Source organism: Perissodus microlepis, chromosome 1 (genome assembly GCF_051167445.1).
Source record: "Perissodus microlepis isolate ML-2025 ecotype Zambia chromosome 1, ASM5116744v1, whole genome shotgun sequence".
NCBI classification, from domain to species: Eukaryota; Metazoa; Chordata; class Actinopteri; order Cichliformes; family Cichlidae; genus Perissodus; species Perissodus microlepis.
The window spans coordinates 20,362,107-20,375,494 of NC_140461.1; the positions used below are offsets into that span (position 1 = coordinate 20,362,107).

General features: G+C 40.7%; 1 protein-coding gene across 1 annotated transcript; it reads right to left on the bottom strand.

The window, feature by feature from the left end:
* Window positions 1-511: 511 nt before the first annotated feature.
* swap70a (switching B cell complex subunit SWAP70a) lies at window positions 512-10,955 on the bottom strand. Its single transcript, XM_084934468.1, has 12 exons — window positions 10,707-10,955; window positions 8,511-8,651; window positions 6,881-7,054; window positions 6,571-6,795; window positions 6,137-6,283; window positions 5,914-6,022; window positions 5,546-5,727; window positions 4,733-4,840; window positions 4,150-4,316; window positions 3,696-3,894; window positions 3,093-3,189; window positions 512-2,421 (listed from the first exon to the last, which is right to left on the bottom strand). Exons 1-12 carry the CDS (start codon window positions 10,800-10,802, stop codon window positions 2,303-2,305), a joined length of 1,764 nt encoding a protein of 587 aa, XP_084790594.1. The 5' UTR covers window positions 10,803-10,955; the 3' UTR covers window positions 512-2,302.
* Between the last annotated feature and the right edge of the window lie 2,433 nt (window positions 10,956-13,388).

The window sequence follows — 13,388 nt, forward strand, 5'->3', positions numbered from 1 at the left end:
ACTATGGCAATACCTAATACAAATACATGATATAATATGACATATGTCCGATATACAAGCCCAGACTAACTGAATACAAAACCAAAGCTGAAATTCCCGTGATTTCCTTTAAAGTGTGTGGGGGGGGGGGTGTCACAGGAAATTCGTTTTAATTTTTTTCTAAGTAGTCTCAACAACTAAATATCTCACCCTGAGTAGTTTTGCTGTTTCTCTAACAGCCAAAATAACATTTTCACAATGACAGCAGGCTTATTCTTTACAAGCGACAACCATGAGGAGTGCAAGGAGCACGGCTCCGCTTAAGCCTGAGCAGTCCCAGCTTAAAGCTCCCGTCCCTCCTCAGCGTATGACTGAGGATCGTGTTCATCTGCTGACACCTGCTGGATGTTGTTCAGTATGACTGCAATCAAGTAGAAAATGGAAAGCTTGTTGGGTTCTTTAGTTACTTTTCTACATTTATTTGTAGAAAGCCTCTTCTCAAACTGTGAAATGAGAACAGCCACGTCCACAGTCGTGAAAAAAATGCTTTAATTTGTTGGTTATAACAGACACAATTAACTCATCTAGAGTTAATGACCTGGGACAGTATAGCAAACATTTCTGCCCACATATCCTCCTCCTTTTCCTTTTATGTTACAATAAGTCTTCTAACAAGTCGAAATATTAAAAAAAAGCAAAGTACTAACATGAAATACAGCACATGAGATGAGAATAAAATCTAAATAAAATCTAAAACGGAAAACTCAAATGAATAAAATAAAAAGGTGGATGTTAACCTGTGATCAAATTATCTCAGCTCATCGCCTCTTTTAATCGCCTCTCAGGAGATGGTTGTTATTAAATTGGAACATCTTTTTCCAAGGTAACAAATAAACTTCTGAGGCTTGGATTTGATTTTTTGTTACAGAAGAAAATTCCTCGAAGCTCTACATCTACAAGTGACTCAGAGAAGTAAACCATTTTTTACATTTTTCACGTGGTTTGGTGAGTTCATGTTATCAAGCGCCTTTAGACTTGTGACATTTCATTACAGTCAGAGGCTGTGAAAGAACTCACTGCCTGTTCACTACTTTACCTACTTTTTCTGTCTGCCATGTTCAAGTGTGTTTATTTAGTCTTTAATTGTAGACACTGGGATAAAAAGTAGAGCAGAAGAGTAACTTGTTTGCATCCTAAAAGCAAACCCACAATCATTGGACAATAAAATGAGGACGCATACCTTTGCATGACAGGAGGTGACACAGAGGACTTATGATACATACAGGGAAAAAAGAAAAAACACCCTTTTACATATCGGGACATACTAAAAATAATATTCCTTAGGTCTTAAAATGAGGCAAATACAACCTCAGATGCACAACGGCACGTGGTCTGTTACATCGTGTCATTATTCATTTAACAAAATTAAGCCAAAATGCAGAAGCAGTGTGTGAAAAACTAACTACACCCTTACTGCTTTCATAGGAACCAGCAGCAGCCAGATGCTGAAAGTAAAATGCACTTGATTAACTGATCGCTAGCAAGTGTGAGCACCTCTATAAAAGCGGAGGCTTTCAGGCTTGCACTACAACCAAGGGACCTGCACATCTGGCAGTTATCGAGCTGACCATGAACTCCTCTAAGTGCATTTTGGACTAGTTTCTGCTAAATAAATAATGACAAGATGTAATCTTCATGTGCTGTTGTTCATCTCAGGCTGTATTTATCTAATTTTGTGACCTGGCAAAGATTACATTTTATTTTATTATGTGCAGATAAGTAAAAGTTTCGTATTTAAAAGCAGGGTTCTTTCTTCAACTCTTTACTATTACATGAACTATATAGTACAGTAATGCTCACTGTGAGCCACATATAGTCCACTTTGATCTTGAGCTTTAAAACTTATGAAAACACAGTTAAAAGGTCCAAATCTATGCACTCTTTCCAAAGTTGTCCAGCGCTCTGAATTGGAGTCTTTGTCTCTGGGGCCTTATGTTTGAAACTCCTGCTCTACAGGATGCCAGTAATTTGCAAAATAAACAAATTAAAAAGTGTGTTGTAGAATATATTTAAAATGTCATCATTTGCAGTTAATGGTACTGGATACAGTCAAATTAATCTGGATTTATCTGTGAAATGGGCCATTACCGTCAACATTTGTGTCAATTTGTGAGCATTTTATTATTTTTATTGTTTTTTAGGTATATGATTACCTGGCCTCCAAAAAAAGGCTATCACTGATAGTGTTTCTTATACAGAAACTAGCAAAGCAGTGAACAGTCGGGTGACTTCGGACACAAACACTGAATTATCCATGTATAAATCACTGAGTCTGAGCTCCCTGGTTCTTACGCTCCTGCCACAACTTCTTCTTCAGATCCAGCTCAGTGTCAGTGAACGATGCAGGACCCCAGTTAGTGATCCTCTGCGGTTCTTTGTGACCTAAAAGAGAGGGTCAAAAGAAAAGAGATGAAAAAATTACAGCGAGCTGTACTGACAAACCGATCGCTGGTGTTCCTCTTTTTTTTCTGCCGAGTAAGAGAAAACATTTGTGCCAGGGGCGTCAAACTCATTTTATACAGCTTAGTGTGAGCTTGGCTCTGCTAGTCTGTTGCATAACCACTGAATGATTCCTCTTTCTGATAACGGGCTTTCAGAAAATATTAATGAACCATCCATTTACAAAACTGACAAAGAGCAACCTGAGATTATTTCAACAACATTTTTTTAGTGTTTCGACATTCAGTCCACTGACACTACAAATAAATGCTGCTGTCATAAATCGAGGGCTCCTTGGCTAAGCGGCCTTACTTCGGTGTGGTCTGGCATGCCGCGGGTAATTTTTTTATTACCAAGAGTGCCGTAAAACTGACAACGACTCAGACCTCTGGCTCGGACTAAATTAACAGTTCAGAGAACCATTCTCATAACACGACCCATTCTTAATGTCTTGTCCTGCTGCAAAACACAGAGAAGAGTCCCCAGATTTTTCCATACTTCTCTACAATGTGAGAGCTTGCCAGTCATTCATCAGGCTGGACTGAAGTCTTAGACGATGCTACCTCTGGCCGGTGGAAATGGAAATTAAATTTATAAACGAAGAGCCCTCCTACCTGGCTGGATAAGACGCACCAGCCCCTCGTGCTTGGCCACCTTGTCTTTCCAAGTCTTAGTCTTGTTAGCTGCTCGCTCAAGTTTCCTCGTCACTTCCTGTATGTGAGGTAGGAAAACAGAGGTGTTTTATATGATTAACTGTTTCTGTTCTCATAAAAAAGATTTTCAAGTGAATCTGTTTTTTGTTAGGAGACAGAGTTCGAGATGTGCATGTGCAGAGGAAGGAAAGTGGATATATTGTACAAAGGATGTTGACAATGGGGCTGCCAGGCAGGAGGAAAGGAGAAGGAGGCCACAGGCAAGAATCATGGAGGTAGTGAAGGAGGGTTGATGTGACAGAAGAGAAAAAGAGTGATCAGATGGAGGCAGGTGATCCTCTGCGGAGACCCCTAGGGGGACCAGCAAGAAGAAGAGGAGGAAGAAGAAGATAATCTTATCAAAAGCTTTTCCATTTCGCCTTTACTAGGGGTCAAAGTCATGCATGAACATATAATGTAAGTAGGGCATTATGTTTTTTAATCTTATTTTAAAGAAGCTTGATCAGACAGTAAGGATATACACAGTTCTGTGAGATACATGGCCTCTGTCTTCTGAAAGCTGACCTCATATTGCTTCACTGCTCCCTGCCGCTCCCTCTGCAGCCTCTCCAGCTGCTGCACGGCTGCTTGCAGGTCTCTCTCCTTGGCCAGCTGCTCGGCCATTAGCTCCTGCTTCTCTGCCTCGGTCTGAGACAGCGCCCTCTGCTGCTGCTGTTGGATCCGCTCCAGTTCTGCCCTCTTGGCTGCCTCCTCTTCCAGCAGGCTACACATGAACACACACCAAGCATTCCTAAGATATTGTTTTCACTTTTAACAGACGGATGGATGGAAAATCAAATAAATCGACCACATAACCACAAAGTGACTGAGTTAAAAACTAGTAGGAGCCTTGGTAAGACTTCAGGTCAGTTAATCGGGTTCACATTGGCTCAAACAGGGAGCTGACATCACCAGATTTACTTCCTGTATGTATCCACATGCCGTGTAGCACGTGTGTGTGTGGGCGTGTTTTCGAGACCTGGCCTGCAGCTTCCGCATGGCCTCCTCATCGTGCTTGGCCTGCCTCTCATCCTCTAAGGCCTCCTCCAGCCGGTGGTACATGTCCTCCAGCTCTCTGACGCGCTGCAGGTACTGCTCCAGTTCACTGGACTTCTGGGCCACCTGCTCCTCCATCTGCTGACGCACCTGAATGAGTCAAGACACAAACACACGCACAGTCATCCACATTTTTAATCAATGGGCTCTTTCACTCAGAGCAGTTATCTACACGTCAACTGTTAGTATGCTCTACTGCAAAACAAATAGTCTTTTATTGCTCTACAAAGGCATTTGTCTGTCTTGTTTTTCAACTTGGGGGGATGATTAACTTGTTGGCTCATCTGACACTCAGACCAAAGATGAGTCAGCATCCTGCGATGGATAATTTGAGCTTTTTTAGCCTTTGTTTCCCTTAAAATACAGACGGCTTAATCAGATACTCAAAACCAAGAGACAGAAAGTCACCGTTTACCGGACACATTTCTTTTTCTTTTTACTTAAAAAAAAAATACATAAAACTGTGTCACAATGCAATCAGGTGTTGTGAGAGGCACACTAGTTACCATCTTCTCTCTCTCCAAGTCCAGTCTGTAGCGATCCTGCAGATCTAACTGAGTCTGCTTCCTCCTCTGCTCCTCCAGCGCCGCTTTAGCCGCAGCCTCTTCCATTTTCTGCAAAACCCCCAAAAAGAGGAAAGAGTTGCTCGACTGGAAGCCACATTAGCCTGCAGGGAAGTTCTTGACTGGTTTTACTTAAAGCTGAACTTCACACAAGTAATGCTAGCATCTATTTCTAGTGCAATTAGCGATAGGTATATTTTGTCAAGTAACACCAGGGTGTGTTTAGCAAAACAATAAAAAAAGAGCCATCTGGCAGAGTAAAAGCAGAAGTGAGAAAGTATAACTTTTCTAAAGTTCTAAAAGAATCATACGCCCAGGCCTGCTGCTGGATGCAGGTGTCCATGACTGACATGTTCACAAACAGTAGTTTGCATAGCAGTTTTGTTTCCCTTTTTCACTGTGAGTGTCACATTAAACTCTCTGTGTTCTTAAAAAAAAAAAACAACCGAATACATGGAAATAAATAGGAAGTGGACAGCACCATGATTTTCTCTGGAACTTAAGTTACACTGTAGCAGTGCTTCAACACATTTCATTCTCTCCTGGATTAGTTTCAGGACCCCAGAAACAACCCCCCAAAAAAGAATCTATGTAGCATGAAAAATATATGAAATATATATTTTGTTAGGTTTATAAAGGTTTAAATCTTCTAGGCTCTGTTCATTGAAGAGCAAATGTTACTGTAACCAAGGCAGTCATAATTCTTCCTCCCGCATGACAGGGCTTTTAGAGTTTTTAGTTGACTTAAGCACAGACAATTCTCATGGCTTCCAGCTCTCTCTGTTTGCTCTCATTGGCCGCCTGGAGTTGCCTCATCCTCTCTGCCAGGTCGTCTTCCTCCACCTGCTGCCTCTGCCGGAGCTCCCAGCGCCTGAGCCGGGCCTCGCGGTGAGGAGACAGCAGCCCCAGCCTCAGCTGCTGGATGCACGTTTGAATAGCTGCCACAAGACAGAGTCACCGGCTGAATTATTCCCACGACATTTAGTCATTATGGATTTAACGTTGAGTCAGACACTGACATTCAAAAATTCAGAGGCAACATTAAAGAAAATGAAGAGACAGTGATGATGAGACCTTTTTATGATGAGGAAGTTACAGAGGGCCGGAAAATGATGAGTCAGTACCTTGAATCCATTCCTGCTTCTTCTTTTTATCTGACACGCTGATCTCAAAGCTTTTGTCAGCACACTTTATAATAAAAAGGCATTTCTTCCCTTCTTTATCTGGCAGCGACTGCAGGAGAAAGAAATATTAGTCGCTGCTATGAAATTTCATCTATAGTGTATGCTCATCATTTTAAAGTCTTTCGTTTAAGGAACATGTAGGACATGCAGCTCAGCTGTTTACCTCCACACAGCAGCTTTGGTCCAGAATTATGTCTCCTTTCTTCTCCTCGAGATCCTCACACACATAGTACGACAGTGAGGTGGGTCGGAGGACAAACCAGCGCTCGGTCCAGTTCTTCCTGACGTGCCCTTTTTTCATCATGTATCCCTTCAAAACATAGTGTAGGAAAGAACATATGAATACAGTAGCTACACTGGAAAGGTTAAACAGTCTCTTGCAAAGGGCTGTCAGTGGGTTAGTGTAGCCAGAGTTTGCAAAGCCACCTAAAGAATAATGCAGTGTGATATGAGGGAATTTGCATTGAGGAAGCTGACATTTTTATCTCAGTGGCAGCAAAACCGTAAAAGCTCACGGTTCAGAGAGATTTTAGATGGGAAATCTGAAGCTGCAAATATGAGAAATACACAGTATAACAGATCAACATCCTCTCTGACCTCCTTGAGAACGTCCAGTATGAGCTCATTGAAGACCTCATTGATGCCCATGGACAGGATCTGGCGGTTTAAACCTTTGCTGAAGTAACCCATTCCCACCAGTTCAATCAGCTCCCAGGCAGTGAGGAAGTTCTTCGAGTTCTGACGCTGCTTATATTCTGCAAAGCTCTCTTTACTCCAAACAGTCCCCGTGTCTTCCGTGAGCTTTCGTAGGAAGTACTCGATCTAAGGAGATATGTAGAAGCTTTACTTGAAACTCAGAGCTTTGGTAGAGGGAATGGTTAAACATTTCAGACTACGGGATCCTCACCTCTTCCATGACGATGACTAGCGGGTATCTGTCCTCTGACAGAAAGTTGAAAATGCACCACACTTTGAAAGCGTCATTATTTGAGATGAGCAAATGTTTTGTGTGTATATTTTTCTTGTAACAAAGTGTCCAGCACATCCTGTTGAACTCCATTATGTCGAAATCCCCACATACCTGAGATTAAAAATGCAGAATTCAGTCAAATTCAAAGTCAGAAGCACAAAGGATCAAGGGTTTCGTGTTTACAAATGCTAAGCAGGAGACTGCTTAGAGCTTTCAAAACCTCGAGTCTGCAGGATGTGAGGTGCAAACGTGATGTAATTAAATGCCTCATTTTTATTCAAGTCAGAGCCTACGAGAGAAAAGCGAGAAAACAGAGAGAAACAAAGCAGTTTCCTGGCTCGGTTTTATCAAACTTTTATAAAATGCACGTTTGTCGTGCGTTTGCCGCTTGCTAAGCTGCAGAGCGAAGACACAAGGATCCACTTGTGCCAAGAGTACGTGAGGATGAAACTCATTTTATTCACAGATTTCATTAACATTCATTAAACCATTATTGCATTGATTAAAAACAAAACAAAACACATTGCTACTCTGTGTGCACTGAGCAAAACAGACCATGATTAGTCATCGTTTTCAGTGCCACAAAACCGTGTGTGAAGTGTGTGTTGGCAGGTTTTTACTATTTTTATTGTGTAACTGACTACTTTTTTTTTTTTGCGTTTTTAATTTTCGTCCTACAAAGCCTTTTGAGGATTGTTCCTGACAAAGTGTGATATCCAGTGTAAATAAAAGCTTTGGCACTTCTTAGTGTCGACAACACGATGCATCAAAGGGCCTGTTTGCAGTTAGCTTTAAAATGCATGACGGGTAAGCAGTTCACAAGCGCACAGCATCAAAGACAATGAGCAATGTTGGGGTGACACATTTGACCATATGTCCTTTTTCTAGACATGTCATGCTTTGAGATGTATGCACATGTACAGCAGCTTATTAAGATTTTAATTTATTGCATGGAGGGCCTTCAAGCTGGTGTTAAGTGAGCAGTAACAAAATGTGAATACAACTTATCAGCTGGACAGCTTGGAGTCACGGGTGTAAATGACTATGTGGAGCAGATGTTTGCTGGTGAGACACATTTTAAAGTGTAAACAAGGTCAAAAACTGCTGAATACTAAGAATTTGTATCATCAAACTGGATGACGCATTTGTCATCCGAGTCTTGTCTCAGAAGTCTCAGCATTCTTGCACAAGATGCTAAAGCGAGTGAGTCAGAAACCCGTCATGTTAAAGTGAACACCGCATATTCCAGATTTTTTATTTTGGTGCATTACTGTCTTGACTGGAGAAGACAGTAGGGAGAGAAAGTGAGGGCAAATGATGCACAGGAAAGTGGTCTGGGGCAGGCTTAAACCCAGGAGTCTGCAGAAGCCTCACCTGGTTAACCCAGATGAGCTATAGCGCCACCCCGTGATCAGCTTGTGTTCACAGTCATTGTTATTCAGCGAGCACTGAGAGAGTGTTAACATGTCATAGTGTTTAACTGACCAACTTCTAGTTTTCACATCTCTTAGAAGTCTCAAGTATCCATACTGAGAACAACATTTGAACCAAGGCTCTTTGCTCCCACCTTGTCAAGAATAAACCTGTTGAGGTAAGGCATGTAGCCCTGGTTGGAGAGAGGCCCTTCATCGTTATCTTTGAAATGCTCTTCAAGGGCCACAGGGTCATGTGGGATCTTCATCACTGTGCACAGATTATGAGACAGCACCTGAAAAACACAACAATAAATGGACAATAAACAAAGGAACAGATGCTGCCGGGCTTTCTTGGATATTTTTATGGCAGTCTTGAAAAAAAGGTTCTCCAGGTTTTCTGAAGGTCTTTGGATATTGGCTGCTTTTTCCCTCCTTTTTCATTCAGTCCTTGTATGAAACCATTTTAAGAAGAAATTTTTGTTTGTTGTTGTTTGTTAAGCCACTTACTGGTGACACATGACTCATTCAAGCATAAAGAAGACTCTAAACTCGATGTGTTGTGAACCACTGTTGTGTCTACACCTAACAGACAACTTAGCAAAGAACCCATTTTAAGATAATATCTTTAGGCACTTTGTTAATAGATCCCTGTCAGTGCCAGACCCAAAAAACTATCTACAGCACATCAGTATCTGAAAGTCATGTCCTTAAGAGAAAAGAAAAACTCCAGTCTAGACCCTTTAGTTGATTCTTCTACTGTTTCCTGAAGCCTCATCAGAAATGGTCTCAGTGGGCGGGTGGATATCAAGAACCCGTTCTTAATGAAGGGAAACTCCAAAAGAATCAGTGGTAACAGATCTTATTGAGCGATGAATCCAGATTTGAAATGTATGTTTCAAACCATCATCAGTATGTATGGAGGAGGCAAGGGGAGAGAGGTACAACAGTGAGTGTCTACAGTCATCTGTAACACAGGGTGGAGGCTCTGTCATTGTGTGAGCTGCATTTATCAATATAGAAAAAAGCACCATCAAATTTGAATCTGTTACATGCAATATCATCTGGAAAGCATCTGATTGGCACTGGATTAATTGTTAAGAATGACAATAATTTCAAACACAATGCCAGTGCAGTAAACCAAGGTGGTTATGCTTGGATAGGATAGACACAATGAAACACTATGAGTCATGGATTGGCCTCCCCAGAGCCTAAACCTCAACATTATTAAAGCAGTGTGGGATCATCCTGACAGAGAACAGAAACAATGAAGAGCTTTAATGGTCCTTCAAGAAGCCTGGAGAGCTATTCCTGAAGACTTCGTAAAATAAATGGCAATAAAGCTGCGTGAGAGAGTTCAAGTCCAAGACGGATATTGACTTTTAAGTTTGTATGAATTTTATAAAATGTTTTTGCTTCCTATTCCGCATTTCCACGTATCATTGCACACATTTCAATAAATCGCTCCACCTATTTCCTATTTTCCTAGCAAATACAAAGATGAAGGCCAGCTTTTGGACAGTACATTACCTCAACATATGTCAAATTACACTTCCTCAAAATAACACACGCGAGGTTAAATTAAAGGTTAGGCTTGGGTTCACTCTCGCGGTTCTCATGTTTGCAGATATGCATGCAAAACACTTCTAACATTTACAAGCACTGCTGACCAAGCGTTAATTCCAGTTCTTGAAGATGAATGTTCACTCCTCAGAACAAAGCTTGTCCCTGGTGATTAGTACGACTGCGTTAATGCACCAGGGTACAAAAGGTTTTATGGCTTCGTGTGAATAGTTCAACAAGCACTGTGTATAAATACATCTCCATAAATAGGGACTTTTTCAGTTTTCCTGGCTGTGCTGCAGTGTCCATATGTTAGAGATGAAAAACCCTGCAGGAGCCTTGAAGTCAGACAGTGTCTTTGTCAGGCTGGGCACAGACAGCAGAGCCACCAGGCAAACAAACTTAGGCCCAGGCTGTCTTACAGTAAAACACCACCTCTTTCTGCAGTGGAGCAGCCTGAAACTGGATTTTCTTTGACAGTAAGAGACCTTGATTATATGTTTAAACCCAAGTTTGTAACAATCCCTGCACTCAGCATAATTTGTGATTGAGGGAAACACGTATAAAATTGAGTGAAAGTACACGGATTTACTTTCACTAAGTTTTAACTAAGTAAAACCAACTCAGCCGCGTTTATCACACATAAAGTCAGAAAAAAACAGTGAATACAGGAAGTGTCATTTATTCAGCGGTTACGTTACTGAGTGAAAATAACGGCAGAGTTTAAGTATTAGTGTCCTGCAGAGGAGGTTCTGAACTGGAAGAAGAAAAAAAGAACCGAAACGCACCTTTAACTGAGACTTGGAGACTTTTCCACGCTGATCCACGTCCAGGGCAGTGAATGCGTGCCATATGGATTTCAAAAGCTCCTCTCGCAGCCACATTTTGTCCCTCAGCAGCACCGCAGGAGGTGTCTGTGTGTCTCTCCGTCCGTCTCCCTCTCTGCGTATGTTTGCGGGTTTGAAACTATCCGCCTCTCAGAGAGAAGCGCTGCGCTAGAGGCGCAAAAAAGGGAGAAGTGTGATAGCGCCACATGTTGTTTAGTTTTTTTTATGCGTCCCGCTGCTAATGGAAGTTTGTTCAGTTGACCTGAGTAATTAAAACCAAGTGACACGTCAACAGTTTATTTAATCATGAATAAGTAACTTTAAAGTGAGCCTGCTATGCTCTACGTTGGTGGGTGTTTGGATTAAATGTGGTCGTTCATGACTTCAAAAATCCACGTGAGACAAAAACGCACACTTCAGGCTGCTTTAAACACTTTTAGACATTCTTTTTCCAGTCTCGGCTCTCTGTGATGTCAAGAAGAGCCGTTATCCCTGATATGGTGACGTCAGGGACACAGCTCTGAGTAACCTTGCTCCTCCCGCCTACTGTCCAAGCCTTCTGTTTAACATGTGCAGCCAGACAGAAGAGAGCTGGCTTGTTTTTAACTACAATTAAAATTAACCGATTTGGCCCCTTTTTTCTAATTGTTAATGATTTGTAGAGTGTCCCGGCCGCTGGATTGGGAGCATGCTGGAAAAAGTTTGAGAGCCTAAAGGAGGAGAGCATAACACCTCCACTTCCTAGTTCTACATGTTATAACCAGTGTTGGTCAAGTTACTTGAAAAAAGTAATCAGTAACTAATTACTGATTACTTCCCCAAAAAAGTAATCCCGTTACTTTACTGATTACTTATTTTCAAAAGTAATTAATTACTTAGTTACTTTTAAAAACACGATTTACAACCTGAATAGGTGATAAAGCAATAGATCTTTCAGCCCAATTCTACTTTTTCTGTATAATCCATCATACAAAATGTAATCAAATGGAAAAGTCTCTTTTTTTTAACTTGTTTTATCAGTTTTAATCTTTTAACTTTATGCATCAAGCAAAAATTAAATTATATGCAACATTCTCTGACTTGAAGAAATTAGTTTAACATTTAAACCTATTTTCTGCACATTCCAGCACATAAAATAAAATATTTTTTTTGTGTTTACACTCAGTCTTTCAAATAGATGCAAGTAAAACACAGCAGAAAATAAATAAAATCAAAGACTCAGTGGTCCTGTTGCTCTATTTTCACCTGTAAAGCAGGAGTAGGGTAGAGGAGGTTTACCCTGGTACAGGTGTGTCGCAGCGGTCAGTGGAAGGATACGCAGCTTCTCTGTGAATTTCCCATTACGTGGTAGCACACTCGGTGCTTGTTTAGGGGTTTTTTTCGCTGTAAAAAGAAGTTTTCTTCCCACGCACAACAGACGTTAATGTTTTTGTCACTTTTTATGGAATCAAACTCAAAATAAGGTCAGTACTTCCACGCTTTAAACGCTGCACGCTCATACTCTCTCCCGCACTCGATATATTATCCATTGTTGATCTGCACACAGCTGTTTTCACAAACGTCGCACTCGCTTACGTCACTGTCATGAGACATTCTCGCAAAAAAATCACGGTTTTAGTAACGCAGTAACGCAGCGTTCCTACAGGAAAGTAACGGTAATCTAATTACCGTTTTTGCAATAGTAATCCCTTACTTTACTCGTTACTTGAAAAAAGTAATCAGATTACAGTAACGCGTCATCTCTGGTTATAACTGCCTACCTGGACTCGGTGCTGCAATTTGATTCCACATATACTTTTGATGATATACAAAAGCAGGTCAAGTTATTGGACGTTCATACTGATACTACGTGAATTTTTTTATCTCTTCATTATGTTGTGTTATTCTAATTTGTGTTGAAAATGTGCTGGTGAGGATGACTCCCCCTGCAGACCAAATCTACTTATTCCCATGTGTTTGATTTCTTAGGTTTTACACCAGATGCTCTTCCTGATACAACCTCAAACAGATTTCTGTCTCCTCCTGGGATTAAACAGGTGATCTTTCACTCATTAGGTAAGTGTAACCTGCTACACTAACTCAAATCTAGCTAAGGTTACAGATAAAGTAACCTGAACCCAAAAGAATACTTCAAATCCAGGCAACTTCGAGGGCAACGCTCAAGGACGTCTTCAGAGGTTACTCCAGTATTTTGTTTTTCACATGGGGTGACCTGAACTACTCAAGGGTTAGGGGCCTCAATAATTAAGATCATTTTATCAGAAATAAATACAGAATTAAAAACTTGTTTTGGGAAAACAAAGCAAAAGAAAAGAAAAACAACAACAGGCATGATTTTCCTCCTCTAAGAGAGGGAATCTAAAATAATTTTGTAATGAATACTTGTTTTGGAAAGTGTTGAAAGAAGCATTTAGATACAAAGAAGCATAACCACCCAAATGAAAATCAAATAACATAACAAAATTTGTTACTTTGTAAAAGTAAACAAAGTATATTTACTTTTACAATTAGTTTGTTAATATGTAGCTACACCACTTTGATTTTTTGGCTTTAGTCCATAGTTAATATTTATACCTCATATTTATCTGGATCTCATTTTTGAGTTATTCTAGTCGCACGCCCTCCAGTATTACAAAACTGACA

Excerpts from the sequence above, each read along its gene's own strand:
- swap70a (XM_084934468.1), bottom strand. The coding sequence starts at position 10,802 with ATGTGGCTGCGAGAGGAGCTTTTGAAATCCATATGGCACGCATTCACT. Across the intron at positions 8,652-10,706 it reads TCTCCAAGTCTCAGTTAAAG|GTGCTGTCTCATAATCTGTG; the intron begins GTGCGTTTCGGT and ends TGTGTTTTTCAG. Across the intron at positions 6,023-6,136 it reads ACCAAAGCTGCTGTGTGGAG|TCGCTGCCAGATAAAGAAGG; the intron begins GTAAACAGCTGA and ends TTTCTCCTGCAG.